This window comes from Eretmochelys imbricata, chromosome 1 (genome assembly GCF_965152235.1).
Source record: "Eretmochelys imbricata isolate rEreImb1 chromosome 1, rEreImb1.hap1, whole genome shotgun sequence".
NCBI lineage: Eukaryota > Metazoa > Chordata > Testudines > Cheloniidae > Eretmochelys > Eretmochelys imbricata.
The window spans coordinates 219,250,480-219,270,965 of record NC_135572.1 but is presented as its reverse complement, the minus strand read 5'-3'; the positions used below and the strand labels follow the sequence as shown (position 1 = coordinate 219,270,965).

The window sequence follows — 20,486 nt, the reverse complement described above, 5'->3', positions numbered from 1 at the left end:
TTGATTAACTTCCATGTTTGTTGTTAATCAGACAAATGCTTGTTCCTATAAAAGACCATGAAAATATGCTTGTATCTTGTGCTGAGAATTTAAACACTGCGCTGAGATGTGAACAACAACAACACGTTCTATGCTAACCCTTCAATTAATTAAACACATCGCGATCGTGTGTGTGCACACGCGCATGCAGGTAGTTTCAGATTTACCAGTGCAAGAAATATGGGTCTCTTCTGCTCGGTTATCACATGAGTTTGGATCCCAGGGCTCTGACGGGCACTGCCAGAGGGAACCGTGCTGCTCACTGCATGCAATGTGGTCCAGCCACGTGGGACCAGAACCTGCTCCATATTCAAAGTCTCTTGCAATCTGCCCTCCGTCCCCACAGTTCAGCTGTTTGCAGACAATTGTTGGAGTGACTCCAGACATCGCATTGGAGCAAACGCTGCCCCACGTCCCGTTGTAGAAAACCTCCAGCCGCCCAGCACAGTCACTGTCGCTCACCAGCCTCAGATCTGTGAACTCTAGAAGGAAATGCACAAAAGGGGATTTTAAATCATCTGATTCTGAAATGAACTGGGGTCTGAAGAGTGAAATCCCATTGATTGCTAACAATTCTGTGCATCATTCTGCAGGAGCAAGTGTCAGAGAGAATCACTCCAAGAATCAGAGACACCTTTAGGCACCACAGGCCCATTAGAAATACAGTGGACATCTCTGGAAGGCCACCATTTACCAGCAGCTACATACAGGTTGTAATAGATTGACGCCCGAAAAGATTCTGACCCTGGCAGGCCAGATGCCAGCTCTTGCCCAGGCTGCAGGCATTAGCTAAGAACTGACCAGGTCACATGTATGTTAGTTTTGCTCAAAACATGTGTTAATCTTGTAAGAATGTATTTTGTGTTTAGAGTCTATGAAATGGTTGTTAGTTGCTGCAGGCATTAATCTCAATTGTAATGTCTGTGGTCCGTGCTCCAAGAAAATATGTAAATGTTGCTTTATAACTGAAAATGTTTGCTCTGAATTTGTGAACTCAGGCATGGGAATCATCGCCCCTATCCATCCCCAATGACTATCAAAATCAGATGGGCCATCAAGGATTATCACAATTGGTTAATCGCCTTATCACACCCATGGAGCAATACATGCAGAAGGCCTCCTCCCATCGCTTTGACCCCACCGAGTTACTTGCTCTCCCCCACCCTCACTCACTTTCACAAGGCTGGGGCAGGGGGTTGGGGTGCAGGAGGGGTTCAGGGTCATGGCTCTGGGAAGGGGGTCAGGGCTGGGGCTTGGGTGTAAGAGGGGGATCGGGCTGCAGGAGGGGGTATGGGGAGCTGGTTCTGAGAGGAGGCTCAGGGCTGGTTTGGGGTGCTGGCTGTGGGAGGGGAATCAGGGCTGGGGGTCGGGGTGCCGCCTCCCAGCAGGCAGCACTTACCTGTGGTGGCTCCCGGTCGGTGGCACAGCGTAGCAGGTTCCCCGCCTACCCATTAAGGCAGGTTCCCTGCCTACCCCAGCCCCACATCGCTCCCAGAAGGGGCCAACGCGTCCCTGCAGCCCCTATTTGTGGGGCCGGAAGGCAGCATGTGGCTCCTCACGCTGCCTCTCTTTGCAAGCACCACCCCTGCATCTCCCATTGGCCACAGCTCCCCATTCTCGCCCAATGGTAGCTCTGGGGGGCGGTGCTTGCAGGCAGGAGCAGCGCACGGAGGGAGACCCCTGTCCCCCTGCCTCCAGGGGCAAGCCGGCCACTGCCAGGAGTGGTGTGGGGCCGGGACAGGCAGGGGGCCTATCTTAGCGGCAGCCGCGCTGTGCCACTGGAGATCGTGATTGAGTGGGAGATGCTCTAGGATCGACCATCAGTCACAATCGACCGGTTGGTGACCACTGGTCTAAGAGGACTGTCTGTGACCCCATGGTAGGCTTGATGTAGTGACCCAGAAGTTCACATCTGTTACTGGTTTGGTGAAATCTAATTATAGAACAAAGCACCAGTTCGGGGAGTTGCTTGTTTTTCACAGTCTGCCCGGAGGTGGGCACTCAGAGCTGTGAGCCGCTCCAGACAGCATGACAGGGATGATGAGATCAAACCGTCTGACCTTCTGTAAAGCACCTGCATAGATCCCAATAAATGGAGTCTGACATAAGCCTAGCTTCCAGAAACGCATCCAGTCTAGACAGGAAGACTACAAGAGATGCAGAATGCACCATTTCCCTGGTAGTTTGGTCTGATGGTTAATCACCCTAACCGTGAAAAAGGTGGGCCTTATTTCTGATGTGAATTTGTCTGGTTACAGCTTCCAGCTGTCGACTCTTGTTCTGTCTTTCTCCATTAGATTAAAGAATCCTTCAGTAAGTGGTATGTTCTCCTTGTGAAGGAACTTATGCCCTGTAATCAAGTTACCTCTTGATCTTTCTGTTAAGATGAACAGATTCAGCATCTTAAATCTCTCACCATAAGGTTTTTATTCAAACCATGAGATCACTTTTGTGGCTTTTCTCTGCTCCCTCTCCAATTTTTGTGGGCATCAGAACTGGACACAGTATTCCAGTATCTGTCTCACCAGTGCCATATACAACAGTAAAATTTAATCCCCACTCCTACTCCCCTGTTCAAACATCTAAGGTTCGCATTAGCCTGTTTTGCCACACATGGCACTGGGAGCTCATGTTCAGGTATTTCTCCACTAGGACCCTACATCCTTTTCAGTCACTGCTTTCCATGATACAGTCTCCTTCAGACACCTGAGACGCAGCCTTCTAACATTAGGGAAATCTTGCAATATCTCCGATACCTCTGGGAGGGAGATGAGGACTTTCTAATGGTGACCCTGGCAGGTAATTACACTGGGGAAAAGGAGGCAGAGACAGTCGGGGAGAGTATCACTCTCAGCGAGCTCCTTAAACATCTGCCCCCTCCATTAAATTGCCTGGTAACCAGGCTCAGAAGAGCATTCACAAACCACACCTGAGCAGAGAACTCCCGCGTCCTCTTTGTGTCTGCAGTTGTGCTGGCCCCAGCCTCCGGAAGGACACTCCCAGAGATCGGATTCCTTCCCAGAGCAGTTCACATTGTCCAGCCAGATCTGCCCGGATCCTTCCCCGTAATAAGCAGAGACAGTTGCATTGATGGCGCGTCCGCATCCCAGTTGTTTGCAAACAACATTGGAGTCCGGTAGGTCCCAGAAATCATCACAGACTGTCCCCCAGCTGCCATTGTAATAAATCTCCACTCTCCCGGCACAGCGACCTGCCCCATTCACCAGTCTGATCCGCCAGCTCCCTGCAGAGATGGATCCCAGCTGTTAATATGTATTTTCCTACTGAACAGAAAATGTTTGTTAGATTGGGAAATGAATGACCTGAGCAAACGACACCGACGTCCTCAGCAATTCCTGCCTGGGCTGTCTCAGACGTGGAGTTGTCACAGAGAGTCAGATGAGTCTCATTTCCTCCACATCGGACACTTTTCAGCCCCACGGGGCCTGTTCCTCGCTCAGATTTAGGGGGGTTACAAGCTTTCTCAGCAACTCCGCACTGGAGCTGCCTGCACACCACGCTGGCATCATTCATGTCCCACTGGTCATCCAGCACTCTGCCCCACACACCACGGAGGGAAATCTCCACTCTACCATCGCACCGGCTCTCTCCATTCAGCAGTCTGAGTGATTCAGAGAGACCTGGGCTCACGAGAGATGGGAAATACATTGAATAACACTCTCTGTTATACACTAGAAATAATACAGAGTGTGCATGAAATTATGGACTGTTTCTCAATAAGAAGTTATCACCCAGTGATCAGAGTGTGTCACAGAGTTAAAGGGAACCACCTCTGTCAGAAGACACTTATTTTTTGACTCTATAAGTAGAAGGTGCTGTAAGGATTGTAACACTCTGAGCTCGACAGCGGGGCTTGCTAGCAGCTGCTCTAAATGAGTGAGCGAGGGAATTCCTGCAGATTACTGATTGGGAAAATAGTCTCTCTGTGTGGTGGTGGAACGGCTGCTGAGATTTGTAGTCACTTTATCCAGGCTTAAATGCCTGGAAGCAAGTGAACGGTGTCTGCACAAGCACTTAGCAGGTGGGTCGTGAATGATTTAGGCAAGTTTGCCTTGGGGGAGTTTGGCCAATGGAAGAGCAGGGCTCATGATGGTCAGGAACAGGTTATTGTTGGTGAATTTACTTCGTTCCCTCTGATCCTTACGCAGAAGGTGGCAACTTTCTTGGTTCCCCTGAGTCCAGTGCAGGAGCTCCTAGTGTTAGATGGTTCCCGGCACTGGTGGTTCTGACTGGAGCTGTCCCCTGAAGTGTGGTGTCATCTCTGAGTCCAAGGTAAGATTCCAGCTGATCAATTCACACCACACTAAGCAGGTTGTGGGGGCGGGGGGTGAGGGGAAGAGGACATTCTCTGTTGGTGGATATTGTGACTCCCTTCGGATGTGAATCTCAATGTTTGCGTGTGTCTCAGAATCAGAGAGTCCTACAGCAAGGTGGTAAGTTAGGAATTACTGAGTCAGGCACAGGTGGAGCCAGGACAATGTGAAAAGACAACAGCAGAGTCAGTGCAGGGCACACCCACTGGCTGTGTTGAGCACAGTATGTACTAGTATGGCAACCTGACGGGTGCAGTGTGTGTGCACTGGATCCAAACAGCTCAAGGATCTTGGAACCCAAATAACATTTCAAGGCTAAGAGTGAAATCCTGGCCCCACTGAAGGCAATGCAAAAACCTCCATTGATTTCAATGGAACCAGGAGTTCACCCTAAGATTGGGCAGGAGAATGCCTGCATGCAGCCAGTGTAGTATGAGGGTAGAGAGTAGATTTGGGGTTTTCCGAGGAGGCTCATGGGTATAACTGGATACCACAGCCCCTCAGGAAGGCCACATGGTATCATGGTGGATGGAGCTCGTATGGAAGGGACCAGGTGCTTTTCCTTAGAAGGGATTCTCCTTCCAGCAATTGTAGGGAGAAATCAGCATCTTCATGTGCTGAGGAGTTCCCGCCAAGAACCAGGGTCTGGGCTGGGTAGCTAGTTAGGAGAGGCAGGGCAGGGCTGCAGGGAATTCAGTTAGGAATGTCAGTAGCAGCCTCTGTAAGAAGTATGAGAACTGCGAGGTTTTTTTCCTCAAGGGTACAAAGGTATTAGTTGTAAAGAGGAGAGTAGACGTCTGTTGAGAGGTCTGGGCAGGGCCACATAGGCTTAGTCATGGTGTGTAACAGCACCAGTGACTCTGGGCTCTGTGGGGGACAGTCCTGGAAGCTACGTGCCCATTATTAGGAAGAAGGTTGAAATCCAGGGCTTCTGCAGTAGGTTTCTCTTTAAAGATCCCAGTTCCAGTCAGGCAAGGAGCCCTATGGAGACTCTGTACATGGATCTGAAGATGGGACAGAGAGGGGAGCTGAAACTTCACTAAGCAGGAGGGGTCCCTGTGGTGAGGGGAGAAGCAGATGATCACAATGGCCTTTTTGGGTCTTAAAACTCTACGGATCTATAGACCCATAACACAGGCTCCATTTAGCCACAAGGGAACCAGATTGGCTGGCCACTAAAATTAATTTTCTAGTGAATTATTTTCCCGCAGGACCCTGGCCACTTTCAGTGCCCAGGATGGATAAATCGGGGTTGTGCAGCATCAGGCTGTTGCTTGTATGGCCCCTGCCTCATTCACTTTAGAAACTGGAAGGCCTGAAGAGAACAAGCAGGGGAGCGCAGGAAGAACTAGGATGCTCTTGTTAAGAGCAGTGACCGTCATTCAGTTGAGCTCAGTTCTGTTCCTGTTTCTGCCGCAGACTTCACAGGTGATGCTGAGCAGGTCTCTGAAGCCAATTATGGGGTCTGATTTGCAGAAGTACTGAGTATTCACAACTGCTGCTCGGGTCAAGACAAGGTGTGGCTGCTCCGCTCTTCTACAGTCAGGCAACATGATCGGCTGGAACGAGCACAGGGCTGCGAGTCAAAATATTCAGCTTTATCCTGGCTCCGCGGCTGGCTCATTGGGTGGCCTTGGGCATGTCACTTTGCTTTTCTCTCTCGGTTTCACCAGCTGTAAAATAGAGCTTTGGAGTTTGGTGAGGGTTTATCAATGTCTGGACAGTACTTTGAACACATAAAGCTCTACAGAAATGGTGAGCACTCTGAAGAATCAGGCCCTGAGGCTTTCAGGTTGGTGCCCAATCATCCCAAATAAGTAGCGAGTTTGGAAGTTTGGCTTTAATCATTGTATGTAACATTTTCAAAAGCAGCTAAATGATGTCGGAGCCGAAGTGCCATTTTCAGCAGTGATTTAGGCTACAAGAAGGTGAAGTCTCCAGGGTTCTTGGGCTCCTACATCACTGGAGAAAATGGGATTTAAGTCCCTAAGTCACTTAGGCACTTTTGAAAATGTTATTCTTGGGCTTCTAAGTGCCTACGTCACTTTTGAAATGGCATTATAACAGTCTGCTCTCTCCCAGTGGTGTTGTGAAGACAAATTCACTAATGCTTGTAGTGCACTCTGATACTACGGTGAGGAGACCACGGAAAAGCCCATGAAGAAATGAAGAATTCTGTACTCAGTGCAGTGTTTGTACGGTCTGTAGAGCGAATAAGGCCCTGGGTCACAGGTTGAATGATGAGGATAAAAACAAAGATTCTCCAGCTCCTCCATCCCCTGAGCACCATCCTCCCACGGCACTGAAGGAGGCAGGAGCTGGTGGGATGGAGAGGAATAACAGGACGTGTGCATGCAATTAGACTGTGTCATAATGTAGATGAACAGGGGGGGCTGAATGAACATTGCACGGGTAATCTTAATTCTGATATTTCCTAATTCTTGTGCCTTTGGCTTTGACTAATAACACTGTTTAATTTGTTAACGTTTTTATGTGAGGTAAATATTAGAGCTGGTTGACAACCCAACATTCTCCCTGCTAAGTACTGTGTGGTCATGCAGGATTTCAGCTTCCAAACACACCCGAGAGACTGGCATGCGGAAATGGAAGGAGCATTTTTGTTTAGATTCTAACGAAAACGTTGATTCATTTTAACTTTTCGAAAATGCAAAAATCAATTTTCCTTTTCATATTTGGGTTTACAGGTTTTCCCCCTTTCTCCCCCTTTCTGCTTTTTCATCTTTTCTGCCACTGTAAAAAATTGGCAAAAATCAAGAAAAGTGTAAGAAAGCTGGCTGGGGGGGGGGAATCTTTCTGAGGTTTTTTCAACTGCAAAGGTGTGAACAAGTTAGAAAAAAACCAAAGTGAGATAAAGTGCTACTTTCTCTGTGGCAAGCTCCCAAAAATACCCTCAGGAACTCAAGTGAGAGAAGAGAAAAGTTTATTTTCCGCAGTTTCTAATTCAGCCAAACCTGGAAGGGATTTCCCTGCACTAGGGCAGGGCACTTCCCTGGCCCCAGCACTGATCCCTTGCCAAATTGCAAAGGCCTGCTGCAGACAATGAAGGCATACAATCTTCTCAAGAGCTGGTGGTATGAGTATTTGATCAGAGAAAGTGTGATGTAACCTCCATCTTGGGAATTGCTAGTAGCTCCCCCTCTAATTACTACAGCAGTGATTTGGAGAAGGATGAGAACAGTGAATCGGTGACATTTATGAAACCCGAAGGACAAAGGGCTGCCCCTGCTCCACTGCCCGGCGGAAGGACAGAGTTGCTGATGTTTTTACTGGAGAATCCAGGGCATTCCTGGGTCATCACTGTTCTTTTTGTGGTCACGTTTTCTTTAATTTTATTTTTAATACATTTACCATTATTATACGTGGTTTAGAATCTAGCTCCCTCTCCCCTTGCTGTGCCCTGAGGTTTCCCCGCTCTAGGGTCAGTGTCACACACTGAGGGGCCAGTGCCATTAATCCAGCATTACACTTACCTGAGCAAACCACACCGGCATCATTGTTGTGGGAGCACTGAGAGGCTCCCAGGGCAGTAACAGGGCAATGGCCCAAATGGAGTTCAGTCCCTTTGCAGTGAAATGTGTCTGTCCAGACAAAGCCAGTTCCCTTCCCAAAATACCCTCCTCCTGGGGTTGATACAGCGAAGCCACAGTCGAGCTGACGACAGAGAACGTTGGCATCCGGTAAATCCCAGCGTGAGTCACAGAGGGTTCCCCAGGCACCAAGAACCTGGATCTCCACCCTCCCTGAGCACGCTGTGCTGCCGTTCACCAGACGGAACCCTGTGTGCCCAGGGGAGAAGGGAGAAGGGGTTTAGAGAGGGAGCCTTGGAGCTATTTTATACCAAACAGTTAAAGAAAGGAAAGTCAGGGGGGATTTGATCTGATTCTATTTATCTTGGATCATTTGTGTTTTACGAGAAGCTGGTGCCATCCTATTACCCTAGCTCTCTACACAGTGAGATCTGTATATTGCTTCACCCTAATCTAGAATTCACATCACTGGGATTTTAAAAACCTTGCATTGAATTTTTACGTGAGCATATGGCTCCAGCATCATTTGCATGTGAGCAGGTCTGACTGATGTGCGATATCTGGGGACAGTACGCATGGTGGGACTCATTCCCCGCACACCGGAATGCTTCAATCCACATTGGTCCATGTCCTTCTCCAAAGTGAGCTCCTCCTGGGATAGACAGAGCTGTTCCACATTGTAGTTCATTACAGATAACGCTGGCGGCTTTGAGATCAAAGTGGGCATCACAGACTGTGCTCCATGTTTCTCCATCTCTTATTTCCACACGTCCGGAACAGGCACTATGCCCTCCAACCAGCCGGGGCTTAATGTGTCATAGAAATTTAATGAAGGCAGGAATTTACAAAGGGGCCTCAGGGAGTTAGATGCTCGACAGCCATAACATTTTGCCTGAACCCCAATCGTGGCTGAGTGGCAAAATGCAGGCCACAATTAGAAATAAAAAAGCAATATATAACAAATGGAAAACAGTGGTATTACATAACAATTAATATACATTAGATGTTATAATGTGTTGAAAATTGATAAGGGAAGCTAATGATATCAGGGAAAAAATCATGGGTTGCTGCACTAAGGAGATTCACAAGGCATTTTTATACTAGGAACAAACAAAAAATCCTAACAGTGGTGGAGTTCCACTGCAAATCAAGATGGTAAAATTGTTAACAACGATGAAGAAAAGGCAGAAGTATTCAATAAATATTTCTGATTTTGAATAGAAACAGGATGTATCATATTATGTGAAAAGGATAAACTACTCTTCAGTCCATTGGTAACTCAGGAGGAAGTTAAACAGCCTTTACTATTTTTATATCAGCAGGCCTCAATAGCTGATAAAACCACAGAATAAGAGAAGTGTAGGGTTGGAAGGAACCTCAAGAGGTGATCTAGTCCATCTCCTCACACCAAGGGAGGTTTAAATATACCTAGGCCACCCCGACAGATGTTTGTCTAACTTTTTGTGCAAAGTCACCAATGATGGGGATTACACAACCTCCCTACATACCCTGTTCCAGTCCTTAATTATCCCTATAGTTCAAAACTTTTTTCTAATATCTAATCTGAATCTCATTTGCTGCAATCTAAAATGATTGTTGAGTCCTACCCTTGGTGGATGTGGACAACAGTTAACAAACAATCTTTCAGTTATTTGAAGACTGTTATCAGTTCACCTCTCAGTCTGCTCTTCTCTAAACTAAAAATGTCCAATTCTTTCAACATTTCCTCATAGATCATGTTTTCTAAACCTCTTACTCTGTTTGTTGCTCTCCTCTGGACGTTCTCCAATTTGTCCTTATCTTTTTTAAACAATGATGAGCAAAAATGGACACAGTACTCCAGCTGAGACCACACCATTGCTAAGTAGAGAGGGACAATTACCTCCTGTGTATTACATATAACATTCTTGTTAATATAATTCAGAATGACATTTCTCTTTTTCACAAGAGGATCACAACTTTTCAGATTGTGATCCACTATAACTCCGAGATCATTTTCTGCAGAACTGCTACCTAGAGAGTTATTCCCCATTTTTTTTTATTTGATTTTTCCTTCCTAAGTCTCATACCTTGCACTTGTCTTTACTGAATTTCAATTTGCTGATTTTGGAGCAATTCTCCAGTTTATCAAGATCATTTTGATTTTCAACCCTTCCTTCCCAAGAGCTTGCGACCCCTCTCAGCTTCGTGTCACCCACAAATTGTGTCCTAGTATTCTCTACTCCATCAACCAAGTCACTTATGAAAATATTGACGAGTACTGAACCCAGGACAGTGTTATTTTTTATTTATCCACAGGAACACAGAAATCACAGAGAAAAGAATAAAGCAACTGAAGACCTACAGGCCTATGTCTTACCTAAAGCTCAGCTTTTCCCTCAAAACCCAGGCTGACTCAGCTTATCCAAGGAACCCCTGCTCCTGGAGACTGTGTTATAGTCTCCCTCCCTACAGAACCTGCCTCACCCCCTCTGTTCCTCAGGGCTCCCCTGTTAACAATTCCCAAGCTCTCTGTTTAAGATTTCTCATCTCAGGGGCCCATCCCAAGGAAGGGGACTTGTGCACAGCTTGGGCAGATGCAAAAGTTCCAAAGCCCTGACACCTGTATTGTTAGTTAAATACCAGTAACTGGGTTCTATGAAACCATTGTCTGCCGTCCTGGGACATGTGGGGAGCTCAGACGGGGGTTACCCTTTGAACCCCTGAAGGAAATGTGAAAATAGCAGTAAAAGGAACTGAGGTGCACGTAATAGTCACAGAAATACAGATATAGCCCATGTTGTTTGCAGGGGTCATAGTAGACAAAGAACTGAACGTGAGCTCCCAGTGTGATGCTGCTGCAAAAACGGCGAAGGTGATCCTTGGATGTAGAAAGAGGGGAGCAATGAGGACAGCTGGCTGAAATGCAGGATTTCCAGTGTACAGGAAATGTCACTATTTTAAAATTTCCTGCAAATTGGAAATCCGGCTAAAATTTTGTTTTGGAAATTCCAACCCACGGTGTATCCAACTTTGAAATTTGCTCCCAGGAACCCCAACAGATGCGGAGTGACACTGACATTCTTGTCAGTTTCACCACTGTTAACATCAGGACAAGCATGTCAATTTCTCAGAGCCACTGCTGGCTCTGGGGCAGCCTCATCATGTGGCCTGCCCTGGACTGGGAACCCCTGAGCTTCCAGACTCCTTGGCCAGCTGGCAGCCAAAATAGGCAAATAGCCCAGTCCGGGACATTCTGCAAGGCAGGGCTGCCCCGAGCCACAGACCCTAGGACACCAGAATCCATCCCGGGACTTCCAGGATCCCTGATGCAGACCCTGGAGCCGAGCCTTGGTTAGAGCTGGGGCTCCCAGGGCTTGCAGGTTCCTATCCCATGGCAGAGAGCCTGAAAGCATTGGCAGGGCTTCCCTGGAGCCCACACCCTAGAAAGACTAGGGTCTCCAATTTTGGGGCAATCTGTATGGTGGGGCTGCCCCAGAGCTGCAGATCATAGAAGACTGGAGTACCCAGCCCCGGGACAATCTGCATGACAGGACAAACAGAAGCCCCCAGGGAACCTGGCAGGGAACCATGGATATTTCCACCAGATCGTGCTTGTGGTTTCGAGAAAGTTCATTGAACCCCAGTTCACTTTCATGATAAATGTTGAGTTCAACAAACTGGCATTTTCCAATGAAACTCTAGTTTGCCAGATAATTTCCAACGAGCTCCAGTAGGGAGGTGATTTTTCCTCTGTGTACAGCACCGTGGAGACAGATACTGCATCTGCTTTTAGTGTCCACATTGTAAGAAGGATGTTAAAAAATTGGAATGGGTGCAGAGAAGATCCACAATAATGATTCCAGGGCTTCAAAATGTGCCCTGCAGTGAGAGATTTAAGGAGGTCAATCTGTTTAGCTTATCAAAAAGATGACCGAGACGTGTCTTGATTTCAGTGTTTAGATATTTTCACATGGACAAAACACTGCATAGTAAAGGTCTTCTCAATCTAGTGGGGAAAGGCATAACAAGAACCAATGGATGGAAGTTAAAGACAGACACATTCCTATTAGAGGCAAGGCATGCATGTTTCCAGTACTACTGATGAAACATTGGAACAAACTACCAAAAGAAGCAGAACATTCTCCACCTCCTGAAGTATTCAGAACAAAATTGGGTGCCTTTCTGGAAGATATGCTTCAGCCAAAAACAAGTTCAGATGAAGTACAGGAGTAATTCGTTTAAATTCTATTGTTTTTGTTTCCCAGGAGGTCAGACTAGATCTAATGCTCCCTTCTGTCCTTAAAATCTATACAGCTATGAATCAGAAAGAAAGTTAACGTTTACAGAGTGAAGCACTCAGACATTCAGAATGCCAGACTTGCACTTGCCTGTGAAACCTTCATTAGCCCCTTTTGTGACTGTGCGTGCGGGTCCATTGTCCAGAACATGAACCTGGCAAAGGCATGGTTGGTGTTGCAAAACCACAAACACTCATGAGAAGTGCTCGGCACTGGCACTTGCATAAACACCTTCCAGAAGGGTGGGACCAGAACCCCTGAGACAGGGTTATGGTGTAAACACACTCCCCAAAGATGGTGAAAGGGAAAAATTACTCCCTCCGAAAGATAAGGTCAGGGTGACAGGGTGATGGATAGAGATGTTTTGGTCAAACCAACATGGACAAGGTCAAGGGTGGTTACTAGCCACATCAGAGGGGGAATGTGTAACTTGATTTTATCACAGTACAAAAGACAGGTCACGGGGGCGGGTGTCTTTTTCTGGCCTGGGTGCAGGGGGTGAGTGGGGAGTGGAAAGTCTCGCCACTCACTGAGCCAAGCCCATGGTAAGGGGCCTACATGTGCCAGTGTAACTGTAGACGTTGATCCGGGGAGCTAGTACCGTCCTTCGTCAGCAATAAACCTGAACGAGGGCCTTTGCCACTGAACCGAGTCTGTGGTCTTCTTAGGCAGTTTGGTCAAGGCCTGCTGCGTCAGCTGTCTGCGCAGAGCTGAAAACACACACAGCCAACAGCTGACAACACTGGGGAGGTAGGGAAGTGTTATTATCTCCATTTTACACATGGAGAACCAAAGCCCAGAGACACTCTATGGCCAAAATTATCAAAAGTGTCCAGTGATTTTGGGTGCCCAACCTGAGATACTCATGTCCTGGCTTTTGAGAGGACTTAGGCTTGTGCAGCACAGCTCCCACTGCCTTCAGTTTAGAGCTGTGGGTGCTCAGCACTTCTTCAGCTCAGATGTGCATGGTCTCAAGGGGGCCACCCATAAAATGAGGTACAGACAATTAATGACCACCTGTGAAACATTTGGTTGAAGTGACTTGCCAAGCATCACATAGGAACTCTGTGGCAGAGGCAGGGATAGACTCTAATTCTCCAGGGCACCATTCAGCTGCCTTAACAAGAGACCCTCCTTTCTCCTTCTGCAATCCCCTGCCTCACACACAGCACACTTCACAGCGTCTGCAACAAATGAGGCAGGGGTCCTGTAGACAACAGCCTCCTTCACTCCACAACCCTGAGTCAGAGCACCGTCAGTTCTGTGTGCTGAATGAAGCAGGGGTCCTGTGGAGAAAATAGCAAGTTATCCTGTCATGAAAGACTGAATCTTAACGCATACGTAAAGATGGGCCAAAATAGAGCTGCAAAGACAACTTTAATTCTGCTATTTCCTTATTCTTTATCCCTGAACTTTGCAAACTGAATGTTCCTTAAAAGTAATGGAACGTTTTAAGGTTTTAAAAAAGCAAACTGAAAAAACGGAAGATCAGTGCCACTGTGTCGATGCAGCGCCGCCGATTGGGCACGTCTGGTGAAGACGGGTGACGTCGAGGGGAGAGCGCCCTCCAGTCACGTAGCTGGGGGGGGCGGGGCAGCGGCCACTCTCCCACCGAGCAGAAGTGGAGCCTTTTTAATTTTTTGGAGCCTTTTCAATTTTTACGCACCCGGCGGCGCTCCAGGGCTTCAGTGGTGGGTTCGGCGGTGGGTCCTTCACTCGCTCTGCTCTTCGGCGGCATTTCGGTGGCGGGGGGTCCTTCAGTGCCACCGAAGACCGGAGCGGGTGAAGGACCCGCCACCGAAGTGCCGCCGAAGACCCGGAGCGCCGCCGGGTGAGTACAAGCAGGTGGGGCTTTTTTATCTGTCCGCTCCCCCTGTTCTCTCCACCGGGCTACGCCTCTGGTGCCCTCCTGTCCGTACAATGAGCCCACCTCATCAAGAGGCAGAAGTTCTGCTGGTGGGAGAGCGTCTTCCACTGACATAGTGAGATGTGGACAACGCTTTAAGTTGATGTCAGTTACGTTGCTCTGGGGGAGGCGGGGGGCAGGGGTTCACACCCCTGAGTGACGTAACTTACATCAACTTAAGCAGCAGTGTAGACAAGGCCTTAGTGCACAGCCACACCATCCACATGGGCACCTGGTGCCTGGCAGGACAGTGCAGGGTAGATTTACACTCCAGCTTGCCACAAACTAAATGTTCATGTCGATCTGCTCTCAGTCTCCCCACCCCGCCCTGACTGCTTATTCCAGTCTCCTTGCCCAGTTAGTCTTAGACTCCCCCCACACCCTGGTTCCTGATCTGATCTGTTTTTCTTCACCCACCACCGTTCCTTCCCACTGGTTCCCAGTCCCAGACTCCTCACCCAGTGTGGCATTCTATACTTTGGGGTGGGGGGTGTGCTGTAACCCCCATAATCCTCATTTTAATATAATTGTGATCTTACATATAAAGCATGCCTTCTAAGGTATCAGGGGAAAGGTTATGATCTGCTGAAAGTCATTTCTCTATTCATATGTGTAGATCATTAATGCATATGAAGTTATGAGAATTGTGTGGTATGGTTGTCACTAAAACATGCTGTAAATTGGGGAATCAGCCAGATATGAGCTCCCCAGAGGCAACAGCAAGGAAAGTAACCAATGCCTGGGCAGGATATCAATCAACCAATGAACAGCCATTGTCCAGGAAGGGAGTTACAATGAATGACTCACCAGCATGAGGCCAAACCAGGGGAATTGCTCAATCTTCCTTGGAGAGATTCAGTAATGCTCACCTCACTCTGAAAAGGAGGGGGGAGGCAGGGGCAAAACCATGGGGGCAGAAAGGACATGGTAAAAAGAAGAGACATTTGCCATGGTCTTCCTCTCTTTTCCACCTACATCTACAGACACCACCACACCAAGCCACTGAAGCGCTGATCAAAGGGGAGAGCCAGGCTGAAGAGTAACCAGGAAGCCTGCGGTGAGAAACATCTAAGTTTGTAAGGGCACTGAAAGTGTTAAGATCAGCTTAGAATGGGTTTTGCTTTTATTTCTTTTGACCAAATCTGACTTGTTATCTGTTATGTATTGACATAAACTGTGACTGTATAAATCATTGTTGCAACCACTGTGTTACATTTGCAACAAATATTGTACAAAGGTTGTCGTGTGAGGTGTCTATGGAAAGGTTCTGATCTGCTGGTTATGATTATGCTATCTGTATGCATGTATCAATTTTGTAGTTGAAATTATGAATATTGGCTATGTACTTGTTTCTCAATGTGTTTGATTCTAAGTAGCATTAAGAAAAGGAGTACTTGTGGCACCTTAGAGACTAACAAATTTATTTGAGCATAAGGTTTCGTGAGCTACAGCTCACTTCATCGGATGCATTGTTAGTCTCTAAGGTGCCACAAGTACTCCTTTTCTTTTTGAGAATACAGACTAACAGGGCTGCTACTCTGAAACTTGTCATTAAGTAGCATTAGTGAAGCATTTGGTCAGCTTCTTGAGAAAGGAATTTGCAGATTGAGTGCTCAATCGAGAAACACTTAACTAACAATGGACCTTGGGAGACTCCAATCCACATATGAGAAGTCTTCCTGAGATGTTCAAGGTGGCATGTGAGGAATGGCTGCTGCCTGCAAACTGAGTCATGCATGGACATGTGACTTACCCAGGTGGCTACAAACTCCATCTTGTTGCTGTGATTTTGCACAGGAGAACAAAGGGAAAGAATATAAAAGGCCCTCGAAACCCCTCCATTTTGTCTTCAATACTGCTTTTTTACTTCTGGAGGAACTTTGCTACAAACTGAAGCTCTGAACAAAGGACTGAATGACCCATCCAAGCTGTGGATGTACTCCAGAGACTTGATTTAAACCTGCACTTTATTCCATCACTGCTACAAGCCTGAAAAAATAACTTTGCCATTACTGTATGTAATTGATTCCATTTAACCAGTTTTAGCGCTCATCTACATTTCTTTCTTTTTATGAATACATCTTTAGATTTTAGCTTCTAAAGGATTAGCAACAGCTGCTTTTGTAATGAGCCAGCCACTCCCAGTCCCTATTCAAGCCCAAATTAATGGTGTTAAAAGCCAGTAGGAGAACACTTCAATCTTCCTGGACATTCTATAACAGATGTAAAAGTAGCTATACTTGAACAAAAAAACTTCAGAAACAGACATCAAAGAGAAACACCAGAATTACAATTCATTTGCAAATTTAACACCATTAATTTGGGCTTGAATAGGGACTGTGAGTGGCTGGCTCATTACAAAAACTGCTTTGCTGCTCCTGGAATTGACACATCCTCATCTATTATTGGGAGTGGACTGCATCCACCCTGATCAAGTTGGGCATGTCAGCACTGGTTCTCCACTTGTGAGGTAACTCCCTTCCCTTCATGTGTCATTATATAATGCCTGCATCTGTAATTTTCACTCTATGCATCTGAAGAAGTGGTGTTTTACCCACAAAAGGTTATGCCCAAATAAATCTGTTAATCTTTAAGGTGCCACCAAACTCCTTGTTGGTTTTGTCCTGAATTGATACTCTCAGCTGTGTCCCGCCAGAGGCAACATCATTACATTATGTTTTGTCTTATAATCACTTAAAATCTGTCTTTATAGTTAATAAATTTGTTTGTTTATTCTACCTGAAGCAGTGTGTTTGGTTTGAAGTGTGTCAGGGACTCCCCTTGGGATAACAAGCCTGGTCCATATCAATTTCTTTGTTAAATTGATGAACTCAGATAAGCTTGCAGTGTCCAGCGGGCATAACTGGGCACTGCAAGATGGAGGTTCCTCAGGTTGTGTCTGGGGATAGTGGCTAGTATGATTTGGTTGTACAATCCAAGGAGCAGCTTACATGCCAGAGGCAGTGAGTGAGCAACCCAGGAGTGGGGGTTCTCACAGCAGAGCAGGGTAAGGCTGGCTCCCAGAGTCAAGGATTGGGTGACCTAGCAGATCACTGGTCTGGATAACACCAGAGGGGAATGTCACACCCAGTCAGTCCCAGTCTCACCAGCTCCCAATCTCCTTGCTCAGCAAGTCACAGTCTCTCCCCACCCACTCCCTGTCCTAATCGCCCTTCCTAGCCATTCCTAGTCTCTTGCCCCCTCCCCCCAGTCCCAGTCTCCTTGCCCAGCCAGTCCCCATCTCCTGCTTTCTTTTCCAGTCCCACTTTCTCTCCATCCACCAGCCTCTAGGCTCAGAATATTCCCCCTGCATCCTTATCCTTATCTACTTTCCCTCTCACCCTGGCCTGCATTCAGTTCAGGTAGCTTCCTCCCCATACTGCCTGGGCCCAATAGGTGGAAAGAGTCTCCCTCATCTCAGGTCTAGTGCCTGGTGCCACTCTGGTGCACAGCGGCCAAGAGTATAATTTCAGCATAATTTTATTGGTTACACATCTTGCCATGGCTGCAACACCTCTTCGGGGACCGTCACCTTGTTGTGGTGAAGCGGCTTGTGTGCTCCAAAAATCCTCAGAGCTATGCTGTTGGGAGCTTCATGTTTCTTCAAATGTGGTATAATGAGAAGCTTTTGGAAGCCTTGAAAAATGCCAACATTGTTACCAGCTTTAAAAAAGGAATAAGTTGGAATGTGGAAATTATCATGGCATTGCCTTGCTATCTACAGCAGGGAAAATTCTCACACGTATCCTCTTAAACCGATTACTTCCCCTTGTTGAGGAAATATTGCCGGAATCTCAGTGCAGTTTCAAGCCATCCCGCAGAACAACTGACATAATCTTCGTTGCCCACCAAACCCAGGAAAAGTCTTGGGAGCAAAATTAGGACCTGCACATGGCCTTCATTGATTTGACAAAGGCCTTCAACTCTGTCAATCACAAAGCCCTGTGGAAGGTGCTGGCCAGATTTGGCTGCCCTCCAAAATGTATTAAGGGCTTAAGGCTTCTTCATGATGAGAGGACTGCCACTATTCTCTGTAATGGCCTGGAGATGGATCCTTTCGTCATCAAAACTGGGGCTAAGCAAGGATGTGTTATTTCCACAACCCTGTTCTCCATGTATTTAGCAGTCATTTTGATCCTTTTTAAAGACCGCCTTCCCACTGGAGTTGACATTCAATACAGAATGGATGGGCGGCTTATTAATATTTGACATTTCCGTTCCAAGTCTAAACTGCTCAAGGCATCCATTACTGACCTTTAGTATGCTGATGACTGTGTCGTCGTCACGCACACTCGGAATGACCTGCAGTCCACACTGGATTTTTTTGCACAAGCTTACTGAAGCCTATGACTCTCACTCAGTATCAAGAAGACTAAAGTGCTCCATCAGCCTGCTTAAGACCTTATACATGACCTACCACAAATCACCATCAAGGGACAGACTTTGGAGAGAGTTGAGGACTTCTGTTACCTCGGTTGCCAACTTTCTCAAAATGCAAAAATTGACAGTGAGATCCAGCACAGGATCTATTGCACAACTGCTTCCTTTGGGAAACTGCTCTGGAGCGTTTTCACAGACCGTGACTTACGGAAGGACACCAAAATCCAGGTCTAGGAGACAATTGTTATTTCTACACTCCTTTATAGATGTGAAACCTCTATCAACAGCACCTCAAGAGTCTGGAGATGTATCACAAAAGATGCCTCTGGAAGATGCTTTGCATCAAGAGGGAAGATCGCTGGACTAACACCAGCAATCTCATTGAACCTAATGTCACCAGCATTGAAGCAATGATCCTCACTCATCAACTCCGCTGGGCTGGACATTGTGTGCGGATGCCAGACTCTCGCCTCCCAAAGCAAGGCCTCTACTCTCAGCTCACCCATGGTCGGAGATCCCGTGGTAATCAGAGGAAACCCTACAAAGACACACTGAAAGCGTATCTCAAGAAAACTCATGTGGATATCAGAAGGTGGGAGGACCAAGCAACCAACAAATCTCAATGCCACTTCATCCTCCATCAGGCAGTGGCCCGCTTCGAGGAGAAGTGCCTTGCCCTCAAAGTTGAAAAGAGAAAGAAGAAAGGAAAGAAAAAGAAATTTCTCCCAGCAGGCAGCTGACCTGTCAGGCAATGTCTATACCTACTGCGGGCAGATCTATGGTTCCAGGATCGGATTCCTCAGTGATCTCAGGACCCATACGTAAATCTGTGGTAGAGATCATCCTTGAATGGAGGGATCACTGATGATGACAATGCTGCTGCTGCAACTGATGAGGCTTGGGCCTACAGACAACAGCCTCTTTGACTCTGAATCCCTGATTCACTCCTTGGGCACCATCTGAGGCAGGGGACCTTGGCAAAGGAGAATGATTTTGGCAAAGTTTGGTATGAATCCAACCAGAAATGAGAAGTGAAAGCTGGACGAGAAGGGGTTGAGAGAGTCAAAGTAGCTGAGGTAATATCTTTTATTGGACCCACTCCTGTTGGTGAAAGAGACAAACTTTTGAGCTTACACACAGCTCTACTCTGTCAGATCAAAAGTTTGTCTCTTTCCAGCAGAAATGGGTCCAATAAAAGATATTGCCTCACCCACCTTGTCTCTCTAATATCCTGGGACTAACACGGCTACAACAACACTGCATATAAGAAGACGACTGCCACCTTTTGGAAAGTTTTTGAGTATTCAGTCAGGAGAGCAGCTTTGAAAAATTGCTTGGTGCAGAAACATCACAGCTCTCGTATGTGTTTGTTCTCAGTGATATCTAGTGCACAGGGCAGTTTGTAGAGGGCTGACTGGTTATTTCTGGAATAATCCTTAATCGGCCCAATCCTGAGTCCTTTATTCTGTTTCTACTCAGTCTGGACAAAGCAAACTCACATCACAGTCAATAGCTGACAGCCTGAGTAAGGAACCCTGGGTTTGGCCCTATGAGCTGGCCCTGTACCTCTATCCAGGGAAGACAGGGATTAGTGACAAGAATGGACATAACTATAAGGGACATGGAAAAACTCATCCTCCTGTCCAACCTTCAGCAGAGGCATGTGGAAGTACCCTGCCAGCACGGCAAGGGTTAAAGGGAGCCTTTGGGCCCAACTAGCCCCACCCCGCTGTACCTGCAGCCAATGGCAGGCCTTGGGGGGTGTAGAAAAGGAGAGAGCCTGGCTCAGTTGAGGGCTGACTGGTGAAGCGGCAGGAGCTATCTGCCTCCCTACTTGAGGGGAAGGTCACTAGCCTGCCAGCTGGGGCAGTCACCAGGGAGTAAGCACTGGCTCCCTGGCCAAGGGGGACTGAGGAGGAGACCAAGGAGCCTCTGTCAACTGAAGTAACTTGGTCCCTGAAGCCCAGAGATATTGTGGGGTTCAGTCTCACAAAACTTG

General features: G+C 47.2%; 1 protein-coding gene across 1 annotated transcript in view; it reads right to left on the bottom strand.

The window, feature by feature from the left end:
- LOC144268937 (antigen WC1.1-like) overlaps positions 1–20,486 on the bottom strand; it is a 59,096-nt gene that overhangs the window by 13,318 nt on the left and 25,292 nt on the right. The window contains exons 3-8 of the mRNA XM_077824296.1: positions 17,993–18,003; positions 8,406–8,727; positions 7,865–8,170; positions 3,363–3,680; positions 2,969–3,283; positions 207–521 (exon numbers count right to left, since the gene is read on the bottom strand). Of these exons, the coding sequence (XP_077680422.1) occupies positions 207–521; positions 2,969–3,283; positions 3,363–3,680; positions 7,865–8,170; positions 8,406–8,727; positions 17,993–18,003 (1,587 nt within the window). The remainder of the gene's footprint in view (positions 1–206; positions 522–2,968; positions 3,284–3,362; positions 3,681–7,864; positions 8,171–8,405; positions 8,728–17,992; positions 18,004–20,486) is intronic.